The sequence below is a fragment of the Chanodichthys erythropterus genome, chromosome 7 (genome assembly GCF_024489055.1).
Source record: "Chanodichthys erythropterus isolate Z2021 chromosome 7, ASM2448905v1, whole genome shotgun sequence".
Lineage (NCBI taxonomy): Eukaryota > Metazoa > Chordata > Actinopteri > Cypriniformes > Xenocyprididae > Chanodichthys > Chanodichthys erythropterus.
In genome coordinates this window covers 9,167,303-9,183,710 of record NC_090227.1, presented here as the reverse complement: position 1 = coordinate 9,183,710, position 16,408 = coordinate 9,167,303, and the positions used below count along the sequence as shown (strand labels likewise).

At 39.5% G+C, this 16,408-nt stretch overlaps 1 protein-coding gene and 1 long non-coding RNA gene across 3 annotated transcripts in view; one reads left to right on the top strand and one right to left on the bottom strand.

The window, feature by feature from the left end:
- Nucleotides 1-15,221, top strand: part of LOC137023113 (sodium- and chloride-dependent GABA transporter 2-like) — a 49,549-nt gene extending 34,328 nt beyond the window's left edge. The window contains exons 2-13 of the mRNA XM_067389790.1: nucleotides 4,807-4,941; nucleotides 5,305-5,445; nucleotides 5,685-5,772; nucleotides 5,917-6,049; nucleotides 6,293-6,427; nucleotides 6,641-6,744; nucleotides 6,829-6,953; nucleotides 7,069-7,181; nucleotides 7,942-8,079; nucleotides 10,482-10,584; nucleotides 10,697-10,797; nucleotides 14,833-15,221. Of these exons, the coding sequence (XP_067245891.1) occupies nucleotides 4,807-4,941; nucleotides 5,305-5,445; nucleotides 5,685-5,772; nucleotides 5,917-6,049; nucleotides 6,293-6,427; nucleotides 6,641-6,744; nucleotides 6,829-6,953; nucleotides 7,069-7,181; nucleotides 7,942-8,079; nucleotides 10,482-10,584; nucleotides 10,697-10,797; nucleotides 14,833-15,156 (1,640 nt within the window). The 3' untranslated portion in view covers nucleotides 15,157-15,221. The remainder of the gene's footprint in view (nucleotides 1-4,806; nucleotides 4,942-5,304; nucleotides 5,446-5,684; nucleotides 5,773-5,916; nucleotides 6,050-6,292; nucleotides 6,428-6,640; nucleotides 6,745-6,828; nucleotides 6,954-7,068; nucleotides 7,182-7,941; nucleotides 8,080-10,481; nucleotides 10,585-10,696; nucleotides 10,798-14,832) is intronic.
- On the bottom strand, nucleotides 4,899-6,297 carry LOC137023116 (uncharacterized). 2 transcript variants are annotated; one of them, XR_010895471.1, is made up of 3 exons: nucleotides 5,681-6,297; nucleotides 5,385-5,434; nucleotides 4,899-4,935 (listed from the first exon to the last, which is right to left on the bottom strand). It is a non-coding gene; the product is annotated as an uncharacterized lncRNA (long non-coding RNA). The 2 variants fall into 2 exon arrangements; XR_010895472.1 differs by having other exon boundaries at nucleotides 4,901-4,935; nucleotides 5,891-6,297.
- Nucleotides 15,222-16,408: the final 1,187 nt, after the last annotated feature.

The following is a 16,408-nucleotide window of genomic DNA, read 5'->3' as shown; positions in this document are numbered from 1 at the left end:
GCAAAAGATAATTTTGGGATAATTTCAGTTCAAAGTATGGAGCGGCTTTAACTCAGAACGTCCACGCGGTGGCGTCACTGAGTCCACACAACCAATAAGTAGGGAGGGGTGGCACACCTGAGCAGACTGCCCTCTGGCGTCTGGTCAGAGTTACTGCATCCCCTTTCTTTAATTTGTGATATAAAAACGAGCGCTTTGTGGGGTTCTGACCCTTACGCTGTTTTAACTGCACGGTCACGATTACAACTATAGAACCTCAGCGGATTCTTTCATAAATATATGTGTACCGTTTTACTCACGGGTACACAACTCTGGGAATCAGTCCCTTTGGTGCAAACTTTAATGCACGCGAATATGTAACGCTTGCGGGATTCCTTCGCCGCGGGTTACAAATCAACATTGGATCAGGATGCTGATATAGCTCCAAACTCTCACACATCAATCATTAAAGCAGATGAACTACTCGATTAGATTTGTAAGGGGGATCACGTGGTTTGGTTAGCTAGGCCGAACGACGTAACCTAGGAGTGCCAACTATTGTGAATTTTTTTTGGACGACACAATTAATTCAGATTCAATAGTGGCAATTTACTAATAAGGCCTTAAAAGAGATTTAGTGGGAATATTCGCCACTATACTTTTTTCAAAACGCGTTGAATACGATTCAATTCGTTAATTCAAGCGGAAATTAATATTCAAAACTGTAACTTACTGCAAAGATTGTCCGTCCTTCACAGATACGAGCTTGAAATATCAATAGACTGCAGTGTATTTCACGGTCAACCAAGGCTAGGCCTGCAGTGTTTTTAGACACAAACAGCAGCTTGTTAACGGTGCGTAGAGACTCGTGCGTCTTCTCACTGAATAAAGCGCGCATGTACATTAAGTCACACACAAATTATTCTACATTGCTCTTACCAAAAACCAAGTTTAAAACGTTGCTCGCGAATCCTCCACCAAATATATGTAACGAAATGTAGCGGTTATTAACCAATTTATGGATGAAATATGAATATAATAATTCATAAGATTATGAATAAATTATGATTCATATATCGACCCAATGGGGAATTAAACATATATTGTGAATCAATTACAACGAATTATAATCAATTACATATATGATTAGTTCTGGTATAATAATTATTTAGAGAAACTGTTCGTTTGTCCAGCAAACTAAGTCCCTCACAGAATATTATAAACAGAGTTATTATCTGGCAATGAAAATAACTTGCTATTATAACATCAAAGCATAAAGCGATCGAAAAACGTTAAAGTGACTTGGTTTTCAGCTGAAAGAACAAACAGAACAATCGAGCATGAATAACGTTTTAATATATGCAAACTACGAATACAGAGGTTATACATCTAAATATATATACAAGAAAATACACACCTATGTACAAGAATAGAAGTAGAGAAGGAAAGAGAGAAGGCAAGTAGCAAACTCACAACCAGTCCTAAGCCAGCACGGAAATCAGTTTCATCATCTAAGATTGAGAAACGGCAGTATACTTGCATTGGTTGCGTGTGTCGAATTTCAGGTTAGCGCTGGTGCAGTTCGTTGGCTTCCTCCGTTCAGCGGGAAGGTTTGAACTGAGGACGAGAGCGAGTTTCGCTGGAAGATGGCGATCCCGAAGCTGACCGCGATGGCAGCGCGTGGTCACCGGAGAGGTCCGGGAAAAACGTGCACGAGATGCTCGTGAGACAATCGGGAGAGAACACACAAGAAATTGTGCGTCTTTGCTTTTATGACAGATAAGCCGACACACCTCCTTGAGGTGGGGTAGCCAATAACATGGGTGCAAAGTTGGCGGGAAAGCTTTCCCTTTGTTTGGCCTCACGACTTAATCCAATGATTTATGACTATCAGATCAGATCTCCAAAAGGAGTGTGTTCTTCACAGTATCATTAAACACATAGAAAAATGCATTTGTCAGCTGTGTGACATATCTCAGTGAATAGCTCGTGTCCGGAGCTTTACGGAGAGACCAAACTCGATAGGTCAGAAAGGCATAGGAGAGAAGTTATGGTTTACAGACAAAATTATATCGTTAAAATGCACACTAGCACAAATACACTCATTTAAACACTAGGAAACATGCATAGGCCCTAAAAATATATGAAATATATATTTCAGCATAGTGGTAGTTTACAAATACAGTTCAAAATGTATGATTGTGTGTTTCTGTGTGTGTCTGTGTGTGTGTTTTTGTGTGTCCCTGTATGTGTGGGGTGCTGGAATGTGGATCTGGTCAGTCTCTGGGGGGGGGTACTCCTTTTGAAGTCAGCAAAGTGAGGAAGTTGCCGTTTTCTGTTTACTCTCTCAGGTCCACAAACCTGCCGAAAGTCACAGTCGTCCGGAGCCGAGTTAGTGATTAACAAACAAAGTTCATCAGGTTAAAAGCGTTCTGAAAACTCCAAAGTTTATTGATTATCCTGATACGTGTGCATACGCTACAAACCAGATCCCCTTAGTATAGTGACAAGGCGAGGGAACTCTCATTTCTCTTTGCCTGTATTCCCTTGAAGGTACGGGTTCGGGACTATATTTTAAATGGTCAGCCGGGTCCGGGTCGGGTCCTAATCTATTACTTCGGTTCCCGGGTCTGATTAACTTTGTGTGTATACCCGAGCCGATTTGATTCGGAGATCACCCGGTCAGTCAGCGCTGTGCGTGTTTTGTAACTTGCAAAGTATGAGCCGGAAAATAACGTGAAAAAACACGAGTGACCCCAGCAGAGCGGGCGCAGTTAATGCAAGCAAACGGTGATCATCGAGTTTTCCTATTCCTATCATGTGCAAGAGTAATGCAAACAAACTTCAAATCTCAAGAACTGCTTGTAGCCTTGCACATTCGCATTTAAATAACATAGCCTAGCTATTTCAAATCATTAACAAAATATGAACTATCACACAAATGTTTTCTGTGACGCTTAAAGCTTATGTTTCAGGTTGCTCCAGCTAACGCGCATGTCTCATGCGAGCGCACTTTTTGGTCAGACTCTGCTCAGAAAGCACAGAAATGACCGCAAATAAGTAATGCTAACGTCGAGTCTCGAGATACAACGAAATAATGCAAAACTGCAAAGTCGCATTTGTCATCGTGACAGCAAGTGAACTTAAAGCTGGAATAATGAGTGGATTAAGCATTTCAATCGGCAAGAGAGGAATAACGGATGAACTTTCTTGGCAAGTGCATCACAGTCAGGTACAAGGGAGAAAGCTATAGCCTATAAACAATTTGCAAAAATAAAACGTGTTGTCTTATTAGTAGCTACTAATAAGACAACACGTTTTATTTTCGCAACTTGTTTATTGACTTATTAATAGCAATTTGATGTGGAATAGATGTGCCAATCGGGTCCAGACGGGTCCGGTCGGGTTCGGGTCCAGCTTAGACGGGTCCGGGTAGTACATTTATGGCATTTCTCGGTTCTGCACGGGTTCGGGTCCAGCTTTCAAAATAATAGACGGGTCGGGTCGGTTCTGTGTAGCACATTTACGGGTCTCTTCGGGTTCGGGTATGAATTTTTGGACCCGTGAAGACCTCTACTGGCATTACCAGACCTTGAGCTCGGCCCTGGGGTAAGGTTTCTTCCTTGCTTAGGGAATGGGCCTAGGTTGTGGCCTTGTGAAGGATTGGTCTCCAGCATCTAGTCCGTTGAACCTTCTTTTTTGCATTTCATTGCATTTAGGCAGTTATTCCCTCAACATGGTGGAGTGGGTACTTGTTCCTTAAATTGTCTTCAGATGCAGTGTGAGTTACCATTCAAAAGGGAATGTCTCAGGTTACGCATGTAACCATGGTTCCCTGAGAAGGGGAACGAGACTGCATCTCGCTGCCATGCTTCAGGCATAATTGGTAACATCTCCTTTAGACAAAGAAGTTGTTGACGTGTATTAAAGATGACCTCTTGTACTCATGGTTGCACACGTAGCGACGTCATCGGCTGTCGCTGGCTAATGACATTGGCACGTTTGAATCACATGCTTCAGACACCATCACGCTGGAGGGGTTCCCCAAAGTGTCTTCAGACACAGTGTCTCATTTCCCCTCTCAGGTAACCATGGTTACATGCAGAACCTGAGACTTTTTTTTTTCTTAGAATGTTTTTTTAAATACCTGCTTCCTGTTCATCATTGACATTGACATTGCAAAACAGATAGACAAGTTCCTTTCAAAACCAACCCCTTTTGTTAAAAAAAATCTTATATTACAAAATGTATACAAAATTTGTTTTCAGGAAAAAAAATAATACAATTAAAAAATTGTAAATATAAAAATTAATAAAAATAAATAATATTAAATGTTGAAAAAAATGGAAACTGAACACCTCCAGCCCACCAGGGATATCTCTTGGCCCACCTTGCATCTCAAAGCTGGAATCAGGCCAGAATTTGCTTATGTGCATAATCAGAGTGGGTCTGCAAATCTGTGTACTCTTCAACTCTGATTTGTGTAACAAGAATCCCACTGATGTTATGAATATGTGGTTCATATAAGGTGCTAGTGAAGGGATGAGGCGAGAACTCAGATGCAGGGAACATTGGGCTTTTTTTATTAGTAATACAATAAAACAAAACAAACTACCCCGTAGGGGGAAAACAGACTGCAATGGGCAAGGCAGGGCTGGATACGGCAAGACAGGACAGATAAAGCAGGACATGAATGATATACCAGACACACATAACAGCGGCAACATACAGGGAGAGGGCAGCCTCTTCAACCCTGACAGGACAGACAGGAAAAATGCATTTAATGTCCCATTTAGATAATGTATTATTGTATTGGTGTGTTCTCAGGAGCATTTCTAATACCCTACCTGGTGTTTGTGGTTATCTGTGGGGTGCCTCTGTTCCTGCTAGAGACGGCTATGGGACAGTACACACAGGAAGGGGGCATTACATGTTGGCATCGCCTCTGTCCACTGGCTGAGGGTGAGAGTTGTAAAATTAATTAATAAATAAATCTTAATTTATTTATGAATGCAATAATGCATTATAAAATATTAAAAATATATATGTTTTAAAATTTAATGACTTTTTTTTTTTCTTAATGCAAACATTGCTTTTGCCAAAATTCAAACTATTTCATTGCCAAAACATAATTTGACTTTATGCATATACTGGGGTGTTACTGGCTGCTTCCCCTTTTCTGTATAATATGTATAATATATAATATAGTTCATTTTTGGCCCTCTCAAATTTGCATTTGTCCTGGGTCAACAAGTGCTGATAAATCACCATTTTAATTTGAGTGTTTATTCTCTACTAGTCAGTGTTTCTGTTTGCTTTTATTAGGTATTGGCTATGCAGGACAACTGATTCTTCTGTATGGTTGCATCTATTATATCATCATTCTGGCCTGGGCACTTTTCTACCTCCTCTTCTCTTTCAGCTCCCAACTGCCGTGGGCCAGCTGTGACAACACCTGGAATACAGGTAATAATGTGCAAAATAAATAAACATTACATTGTAATGTGTTAAAAAAGAAAAGTTATATATGTATAAAAAGTGTGTGTGTGTGTGTGTGTGTGTGTGTGTGTGTGTGTGTGTGTGTGTGTGTATATATATATATATATATATATATATATATATATATATATATATATATATATATATATATATATATATATATAATGTATTAAACAAACAAACAAACAAAACATTCTCTTACACAGATAACTGTGTAAATCTTGCTGCAAGAAATCTGACCCTCAACCGGACAACACTGATTAATTCAACACCTGCAGCTACTGAGTTCTGGGAGTAAATACATACAAATTGATAATGAGTTTTCTAAGAATATTAGAAATTGGATAAATGTTATATAAAGACTAAATGTCAAATAAAACTCTTAAGTTTTATTAAAATAGAATAGGCTTACAGTTTTGCTCCTGTCACATTGTACAGGCGCAGAGTGCTGGCTCTCTCTGGAGGTATTGAGGAGATTGGTAAGATCAACTGGGAGATTCTTCTGTGTCTCATTGTGGTGTGGATCATATGTTATTTCTGCATCTGGAAAGGAGTCAAATCTACAGGAAAGGTGTGCTTTGTTTGAGAAAATATTGTTTTTTTTATAAATTATATATATATATATATTGAGCATAGACAATTTCCCTTCATTAGTTTGCCATGGCCACATGGTCACTTTGAAAAATATTTATTTTGTCTAAAATGTAGATTTTTTTTTTTTTTTTTTTTTTTTGTCTTTTGAAGATGCATCCAGGTTTAATTCTGTATTTATTCTGCTCTCAATGTCAATATAATTATTGCATTGTACATTTAGGTGGTGTATTTCACAGCCACATTTCCTTATGTGATGCTACTGGTGTTGCTGATTCGTGGGTTGACTCTTCCTGGAGCTCTGCAGGGGGTTGTGTTTTATTTGTACCCTGAACCAGCCCGTCTTGCTGACCCACAGGTCTACTTTCCTGACACCTGCAATGACAATGACAATAATAATAATACAGTTAATACAGTCTCATCAATATAGTTTTCACTGCAGAGAAGTCACCATTTAAACATAACTACTTAGTACAATATAACTGTCTGTACAAGAATTATGTATTTATCAACTGTTAAAAGAATGTTTTTCTATAAGTAAGAAAACAAAAAAGCCACTTTGTTTGTTTAGGTTTGGATGGAGGCAGGAACTCAGATCTTTTTCTCTTATAGTTTGTGTTGTGGCACTCTCGTTGCACTAGGTAGTTATAATCAATACAACAACAACTGCTACAGGTTAGTACTGGTACTATGAAATAAATGAAACAATGAATGAGTGTACAAATTAATAGCTGAATATTTATACTGTGTGTCTATCAGGGACTGCTGGTTGCTTTGCCTTCTGAACAGCAGCACCAGTTTTGTGGCTGGCTTTGCTGTGTTTTCTGTTTTGGGCTTCATGGCCCAAGAGCAGGGCGTCCCCATTGAAGAGGTGGCAGAATCAGGTAATGCAATATTTCATGAAAACACAGGATGTATTATAAGGCATGTGAAGACAAAATGAAATTAATGACTAAAAATCCAAATGTTCAAAATCAGATCTCACTTTGACTCTGTCAGGTCCAGGACTAGCGTTCATAGCTTATCCTCAGGCAGTAGCTATGATGCCTTTCCCTCAGTTGTGGGCTGTTTGTTTCTTCATCATGATTATTTTGCTGGGACTAGATTCACAGGTGAGCTAAAACTAGCGCATATACAAAGATTTATAAAACCTCTATATATTCATTTAGAGAGTTTGGATGTAGTTTCAGTTTTTAAATCCTCCAAAAATTTAACAAGCATTAAGAGTTTAACTTGCAGTAAAACAAGTATTTTCCTTGAAATAAGATATCTGAAATCTGTAGCATCTTCTTAAATGCTTTAGCAATTTAGGTCAATCTTTTTTTTTTTTTCAAAATCTTTCAATAACAGGCAGTTTACATTCAGTACCCTACAGTGACTTATCTAGGATTGAATGGGCTCCACTTCAGAAACACTCAATGATTTTAGAATTTAACTGTGAAAATAAAAACCTAAAAACATTTCTTGATGTAAAATAGTTAGTAAATATACTGTAGATATCTTCATCCCAAATTCCAGTAATAAAAAAAAAAGTGTTTGCCTCAGCCCCAGATATTATCATGATCTTAACAGATTATAACACTTTTTTGTCCAGTTAAAAAATTGACTGTAGAAATTGGGTCATGGGTCATGGGTCTTGATTTATTTATAGTTATAATGGCTTGGTGACTGTGCATTTATCCCTTGCATATTTCATTAACTGGAAAAAAATCATGTAATGAGCTAGCACAATCTGTGTGGTAAATGTTATGTTTCTTGCAGGTTTTTATTGTGAGTTATGAATTTCACTGATATTGGTGGATATATTCTAGAATATTAAGCTTATCAGAAGTGTTTCATAGTTCTAATGCATTTGTGCTGCATCCTTCTAAGTTCGTTGGAATTGAGTCTGTAATTACATCAGTGATGGACTTGTTCCCCGTGGTGCTGCGCAGAGCTGGTCGCCGAGAAATTTTCCTCCTGATCTTCTGTCTCACTTGCTTCTTCGGAGAACTCATCATAGTTACAGAGGTCAGAAAAGTGTGTGTGTGTGTGTGAGTTTGTTTATATTACATTGTGTCCCATTGTGTAATATAATATGATATAATATAAACCTGAGTTCACCTACATCATCCCCACAATTTAAGTTAATTAATAAAAATACTAAATGATGTTTTTGTGAGAAAATAAAGGTATGCACAGGTTCCTGTGATGGTTAGGTTTAGGGTTAGGGTTAGGGTAGGGGGATAGAAAGTACGGTTTGTACAGTATAAAATGCATTGCGGCCTATGGAAAGTCCCCACAATTCACAAAAACAAACGTGTGTGTGTGTGTGTGTGTGTGTGTGTGTGTGCGTGTGTGTGTGTGTGTGTGTGTGTGTGTGTGTGTGTGTGTGTGTGTGTGTGTGTGTGATTTGTCATTTTTAAAAAACCTTTATTATAATTTATTTCCGAATCGACGGGAAAAATGGTCGGCGCACCTGGCGCATGGTCTAAAAGGGTTGTCCCTATTCTCTTAATGTGTAATGGGTATGTTTTGGGCATAACTTGCAATAAACCAAACAGAGTCTCATCTCCCATTCCCTTTAATAGCCAGTTGCGTTCGCGCCATGGCGGATTCGCTATTTACATGGAATAATTTGCAAGCAGAAAAACTGAACGCTTCTCTAGCATGGAAATGGACCTGCTCGTGCGTGAAGTTAAATGTACTATTAAACGTGCTGAAGAAGATCTTTTTGTCGACGGAGAAACCAGACTGTTAGTGAGTTTTTGAAATGAGCGCATGCGTAAGAACAACCCCCCTCCTTCACATTTTGAGGGAACGCCTCCCAAAACTCGTGCACGAGTATTGGAACACGAGTGTTTACCACCGGCATTCGCTGTATCGTGTTAGTGGATTCATTATGTCGGACTCACCGCAGGTAACTCATAATCTGCAGTTGTTACTCCTGTCTCCGGACAAAAACATTGCATGCGGCGCTTGTGGAGTGTGGAAAGTTACTGGAGCGTGCAGCCGCGCTCGTCTCTCACAAGGAACGTCACGGCAGTGATTGACAAGTCAGAGGGCCAATCGTTTACGCAATGATCGCGTAAACGATTGGCTGATGTTTTTAAGGCCCTACCTCGTGCACAGATGATGTATATTAATATTATTCCTTTCAGTGCACCTAATAAATAGTCTTTTATCAGTTAGTAAAGACAGTTTCAAGTAATATTGCAAAAATGTATAAAACAAAACATCCTCTTTAGCACCTTTACAGTAATAAGCAGTAAATTAGGAGTTTATTGAGGGTCATAGTTAATATTTTATATGTGTTCCCTATACTAAAGTGTTACCCATACTCTCAATGTTACAATACTCTAATACAACCTATAAAAACTGAATTACAGTTTTTTACAGACGCTAGGACACATTTCTCAATCCTTAGGTCACTTTTGCAAAACTCTTCACACAGTTCTCCTAACCAACTTTTATCTTGGCAAAGCAGTTCATTTCACATTCAAAATGTACTACAACTACCAAAACACTTTATTCAGGTCTCAAATCAACTCATTCTTCCAGAGCACTAGCAAAGGTTGACAGCCGACAAACACACTTTGTCACCCACAAAACATGACCTGAAAAACACTAACAACATGTAGCATTATACAATGTTTTCTTGTGTAAAACAAGGACACATTTCTGTTTATAATTCACTGCAATATATGTTACTGGAATAAATCAGACATGATGCAGAATTTATCAATATTTTATGTCTTTTATTTATTTTTATAATTTTTTATAATTCCAAAATACAAGAATTTGTAACACACCATCCACTGATACAGATACAATTCAATTGTTTTTATAGCATTTAATTTTAGGATTTAAAATATATTTTATTAAAATATTACTGTTGGAATGTAGCAAATTGCTGTCTTATTCAGTTTTGTATTATGTTATTGTTTTGAACATAAGTTTAACAGTTTTGAAAACAGTATGTAAGCATGTGCAAACTGGCCTGTACATACAAAGAGTTTTGGCAGTTGTTGTGTCTGAGTGAGAAAAGAATTAATGAAATTTGAGAGATGTAGTCATTGAATGCATTTTGTGCCAAAACAATGATAATTGATCCTCAGTTTAGCCCACATAGACTTCTGTTGTGCTCACTGTGTGAAGAGTTTTGCAAAAGTGACCTAAGTATTGAGAAATGTGTCCTAGCGTCTGTAAAAAACTGTAAAACCAAAGGCATCTAGAGCTTCCCATAAATAATCATGCTCTACATGTTAAAAATGCCTTTTCTTGATCAATGGAAATCAAGCCAAAATGTACACCTGTCCTGTATGTGTCTGTCCTGTAGTTCTGTTTGAATTGTCATTGGGTTCTCCCTGTTCTGGTTTGGTGAATTAGAACAGCTTATATATAGAGTTGTAATGATTTATTGTGACCTGCAGGGGGGGATGTATGTATTCCAGTTGTTTGACTACTATGCCTGTAATGGAGCCTGTGTTCTGTTCCTGTCTGTGTTTGAATCTCTGGCCATGGGTTGGATATTTGGTGAGTTGCAAACTAGCTACAGAAACCAACTTTAAAAGACTCTGTCTATTATAAAAAGTTAAAAACGAAATGCAATGACAGTATTTGCTCCATTCTCTCCCACATACCACAGGGGCTGAGAAAATGTTTGACATCATTGAAGACATGACAAAGTCACGACCCAATTACATATTCATGCTTTGCTGGAAATACCTGACTCCTCTCATTTCCCTAGTAAGTATATTTGGGATTCACAGGTGCTTATAATTGGTCAAAAAAATTCAAAAAAAAACTTCCTTTTCTTAACTGATTTTAACCATTCTTTAAGGTTTCAGTGCCATCAAAGCAGATCCTTAAGTTAGATAAAAGCTCAAACTCTTTAGTTTCACTCATTAATGAAGAAATTAACTAATAAAAATAGTACCATATAACCTGTTTCACAAATAGCCCTACTGTACATGCCCGTCAGTTGTGCCAATACAGCTTTGTTTCTATGAATCTGTTTCTGTTGGTATACTTAAGGGAATTTTATAATAAGTTCACCTACTATTTAAAATATTTGGCAATAATATTTTATTTCATTTTGGCTAGTAATTAATAGACTTTATTAGCAAGTACAATTATAAACATGTAATTATCGTTTTTTCTAGGTCATTGTCATGGTTTTTGATTTAGACATCACTGTCAGCTGTATGTCATCATCACCTCATTTGCACTCGTACTTAAAGGTGCTTGTTATTTAACTATGCCAAGATAAATTCAATTTTTAATTCTAGGGCACCTTTAAGTCCCTTGTTTCTGTTCACCCTTGTTGGGTATCGTCCATGTATATGTGTGAGTTAAAGGTGCTACAGAGGATGTTTTGTTTTATACATTTTGCAATATTACTTGAAACTGTCTTTACTAACTGATAAAAGACTATTAGGTGCACTGAAAGGAATAATATTAATATACATAATCTGTGCACGAGGTAGGGCCTTAAAAACATCAGCCAAGATTGGCCCTCTGGCTTGTCAATCACTGCCATGACGTTCCTTGTGAGAGACGAGCGCGGCTGCACGCTCCAGTAACTTTCCACACTCCACAGGCGCTGCATGCAGTGTTTTTGTCAGGAGACAGGAATAACAACTGCAGATTATGAATTACCTGTGGTGAGTCCGACATAATGAATCCACTAACACGACACAGCGGATGCCGGTGGTAAACACTCGTGTTCCAATACTCGTGCACGAGTTTTGGGGGGCGTTCCCTCGAAATGAGCTGTGAAGGAGGGGGTTTTTCTTACGCATGCGCTCATTTAAAAAACTCAGTAACAGTCTTTGGATTCTCAGTCGATGAAAAGATCCTCTGTAGCACCTTTAAACTCTTGTTTGGATTTACCTTTGGATTTATTAAAGATTGCCTTCTCTCTTCATCTTCATCTTCGTGTTCGTATTTGTTCTTCAGCACAGCGTAAGTGACAGAATACCCGACCTAAAAAGTGACTAGTGGCGTGTTCCTGTGTTTTGTTTTTTTGTATGTGTGTTTTTTGGGACTTTTTGTTTTTTCCCCATCACCATGGACTTCCCTGCTGTTTACCTCATGTGCCATTTGGAGGATTATTTGAACCAGGCCCATCTAACAACATTCCCGGATGATGCTCATTCCTGATCGCCAGACTCAACACCTCCACAAGAGCACAGTTATCCGGGAAGGGTCCTCGGGGGAGCTTCATGGAATTCGTGGAGTGGGTGCCAGCCCCACTCATAACCCAGTACACAGCCTAAACCACCCAGACTATGAGGATCGGCAGCATGAGCCCACCGTAGACCACGTGAGTGACTCTGCTGCGAACGTTCGAGCCAGCGCCTTCTGGAGCGACCGAGCTGAACAACGCAAGGGAGCCTGAGCTACACGTGTCTGATCAGGAGTGCGAGCCAGCTGCAACATCTATCACAGAGGGAGTCCTCCAGCCACTGAGAGTGAGTTCTTGGTTTCTACACTGGACAACTGTCATTTTGGAGAAATTGAACCTTTTGAACCATCATCATCTGAATATGTCAAGCATGTCCCTAATTCTCTGTCCCCACCCAACCTCCCTCTCCCACCACCTCTCCAAAATGCCATTATTAACCTTTCAAGATCCTCTTCAGTCCCCGACCAGTTCTACTACCCTGTCATCACTGTCTCCCATCAGCCCCTCTGTTCCACCTCAGCCTCCTCTCAGGGGCGTGGTTACACTGCTGGACTGCTGGGAGTCACCTCTTCCTGGGCTTTGAGAGCCCGTGGCTCTGACTTCAGCCTCTGAGCACTCCACTCCCCTTCGACCCGACGTCCTGACTCCCACGCCTGCGCTCCTTCCACCCTCGATGTCAGCAATGACCACTGGGCATTCGGCCTTGCTGGACTCCCTCAGTACGTCAGCTCCGCCTCGGTCAGACTTCGCTCTACCTTCGCCACGGACTTCACCCTCGGTCGCTCCAGCTTGGGGGGTCATCGCTGCGGCTAGGTCGTCGACGTCAACAGTGTCCTGTCGCATCATCGGCTCTCTGGCTACGCAGTGAGCTCCACATCCCACACCGACATCGCCTTCTGCCGTCGCCATGACGTCATCCAGCTGTATTCCTCCATGGCTCCTCCCTTCAGCGACGCCGCCGTAGAGCGCAGCCCTGGTTGTGCATTGAGGTACCATCAGCCTGCCCCTGTTCAAGGCCACCCATTGGATCATGCCACCTGCACCTCCCTGGACTTTTTACTCCATCCCTCTCCCGGACTCTCGTCCTCCTCCTCAGCCTCCTCCATTCCTCTGTCGGCACGAGGTTGCACCTTTCCGGTAGGGGGCGTACTGTCACAGTTTCACTCTGTTTTGGACTTTGTTTTCCTGCCTGCACCATTTCCCGCCACTAGGTCATTATCATAGTTTTTGATTTAGTCATCACTGTCAGCTGTATGTCATCATCACCTCATTTGCACTCGTACTTAAGTCCCTTGTTTCTGTTCACCCTTGTCGGGTATCGTCCGTGTATACGTGTGTGTTAAGCTCTTGTTTGGATTAACTTTTGGATTTATTAAAGATTGCTTTCTCTCTTCATCTTCGTGTTCGTATTTGATCTTCAGCACAGCGTGACTGACAGTAACCTTGGTTCACTGAGAAGGGAACGAGATGCTGCATCAGTAGCTCATGTTATGAGATGTATATGTTGTTAGGTGTGGTGATTGTCTGAAGCCTGGATAGAACAATACCAATTCTTCTGATGGCTATTGCATTGCCCCTCAAGGCTTTCGTCACAGCTCTCAGATTTCCAACAAAAGAAGCAAGACAAGGAGAATGGTAAGTTACACAGCGTTTCATTCCCTATGCTGCATCAGTAGCTGAACAGATGATGATTTATTAACAAAATTCGGGAGGAGCAACGTTCAAATAATTGGACTAATCATCATGTCATTTCAGCCAGTCATCAACAATCAGCAATAAACATATCTACCCAATCAGCATGAGTCAGCTTATATATAGACACAGTCGACTCACCCATATTCCTCGAGAGTTTTTTCAGCATCCCTCCGCCACCCTGTCTCCTCACACTCGCCTAACCTACTTACTTTACTAACCAGAGAGCTCAGAGCCCTCTACTCGGACAGCATGCCAAATATGCATACTACTACGCATACTATTTACTATCTGTTTATTTGTAAGTGTGAACTTGTGAATATACCACAGCACCACAGCACAGTCAAATTCACATCAAGACCATAAAACTGGATAAAGGTGTGCAGAGAGGCCCAACCTGCCCATACACAAATATCCTCGAAGGAAGTCCCTTCGTGGCCTAATGGTTAGAGAGTCTTATAACCCAAAGGTTGCTGGTTCAATTCGCAATACCAGCAGAAAAATATAGGTGGAAGTATGAATGAATTGCGCTCTCTTCTGCTCTCAATATCCACAACTGAGGTGCCCTTGAGCAAGGGAATTGATAGGTGACGCACTTTCTCTGGATTTAAACTAAATTTTTATTTGTAAATGCAGCTGTTGGTTTTGCTTGTACTGATTTTTAAGTATAAAAAGGTATGGATTGGAGTTTTTTCATTTACTTAAGATGATTATTTAATTAATTAATTAAAATTTTCAGTTATGGGGAAGTATTAATTGATTTGAAAACAATGATCTTAGTTTGGAAGAATGTTTAAATCAGTTGAGGAAAAACAGCTGATTATTGCTTTACCCAATAGGGCCACTGATGTGCTTCAGCTGTTCTTACTATCACAATATCTTTCTCTTCTGTCCATTCTCAGGTGTCGTTCATCTATTCTATAGTGGAGTACCAGCCACTGACTTTTAACCGCTGGTATGTGTACCCTGACTGGGGGTATGCACTGGGCTGGTTACTGGCCCTGTCTTCCATTCTGCTGGTGCCTGGATGGGCGCTGAGCCAAATGTTTGTTGGGAAAGGAAGTATGAAACAGGTGAGGATGAAAATGTTCATCAATCACATTTATGCATTTTGCAGACACTTTTATCCAAAGATATTGACATTGCTTTTGAGGTATACATTATCAGTTCACTCATTCCCATTGGATTTAAACAGGGAAAATTTGCCAAAGATTGACACAAACTAACAATTTAACAAAAGCAATCTTAAAATAAGTAAATAAAGTAAATTTACCTAAAATTCTAATGTTGTTTTTCTTTGTATCTGTTTCTTGACAGCGTTGGCACCACTTGTGTAGTCCTGACACAAACCTCCCTCTCACCTATAAGCAACAAGCTGAAATACAGGAAAACACTTTCACTGCAGAGATGGAAGACTTAGTCAGGAGCAACACAAACTAAAACTTTACATAATGAAAAGCAAATGCATGATTGGAATAAAAAAAAAAAAAAAAAAATGTGTTTTTGGTTAAGTAGATAAAAGGCTTTTAGATAAATAAAATGATTTGCTTGCAAAACCGACAAAATAAAATCTGTGAGCATGTCAAGAACCAACACCAAAAAAGCATCTCTCCTCTCCTCTTAATCCTTTGTTACCTTAGAAAACCCAATATAAATTGATTTGTATGAGTACCATTTTGTCTATCAAAACATGATTTTTTTGGGACTGATGATCTTAATAAAATTTTCGCTTATTTCCCTCTCTTCTGCAGTTATCTTTCTCTATACTTGAATTCATTCATTTTCCAAAGTCATCTTGAATATTGTTAACTTTTCAATACAACGGAAAATTTTGAGAGAACATTGCATAAGTTGACTTCATAAATTGATGTTTGATTTGATTTAAAGTCACCATTATTGAGATCAGTATTCCATTTGGTTGGGCTTGGAATTTGTTTACATTACTATGATTCTCTGCTTAGTGTTATGGTGCTGCAAGAAATCATAGTGAATGCTGTATAAGTGCAGTTCATTATTAGTTCATGTTAACTAATGAAACTTATTGTGAAGTGTTACTTTAAAAACGTATCTACATTTGATGTGACATTGTAGAGTTTTGAAACTGTATTCACCTACTTCAGACTATTGTGAAAGATCAATATAATTAGTATAATCCCTTCTCTTTTGTGACAATATCTTGCACTTGACTTTGTTTGTCACACACAGAAATCAACAATCAGCATTAAAGGTGCAGTATGTGATAATTTTATCCGCTGGAGGTCGCTAGAGGCCTATTCAAAACAAAGGCGTAGCTTGATGACGGCAAGTTTGAGTGTGGAATCTTGGGACATGTGGTCTTCACCTCAACAGACTTAATAGGACTTGGGAAGAAAACATGTCAATGGATGCGATTATTAACGTTACTGTAGTATGAAGCAGAGCAGGGCCGAGTGTTGTGGGAGCTGAACGAGGAGCTGGAGCGATTGCGCAACACACGCC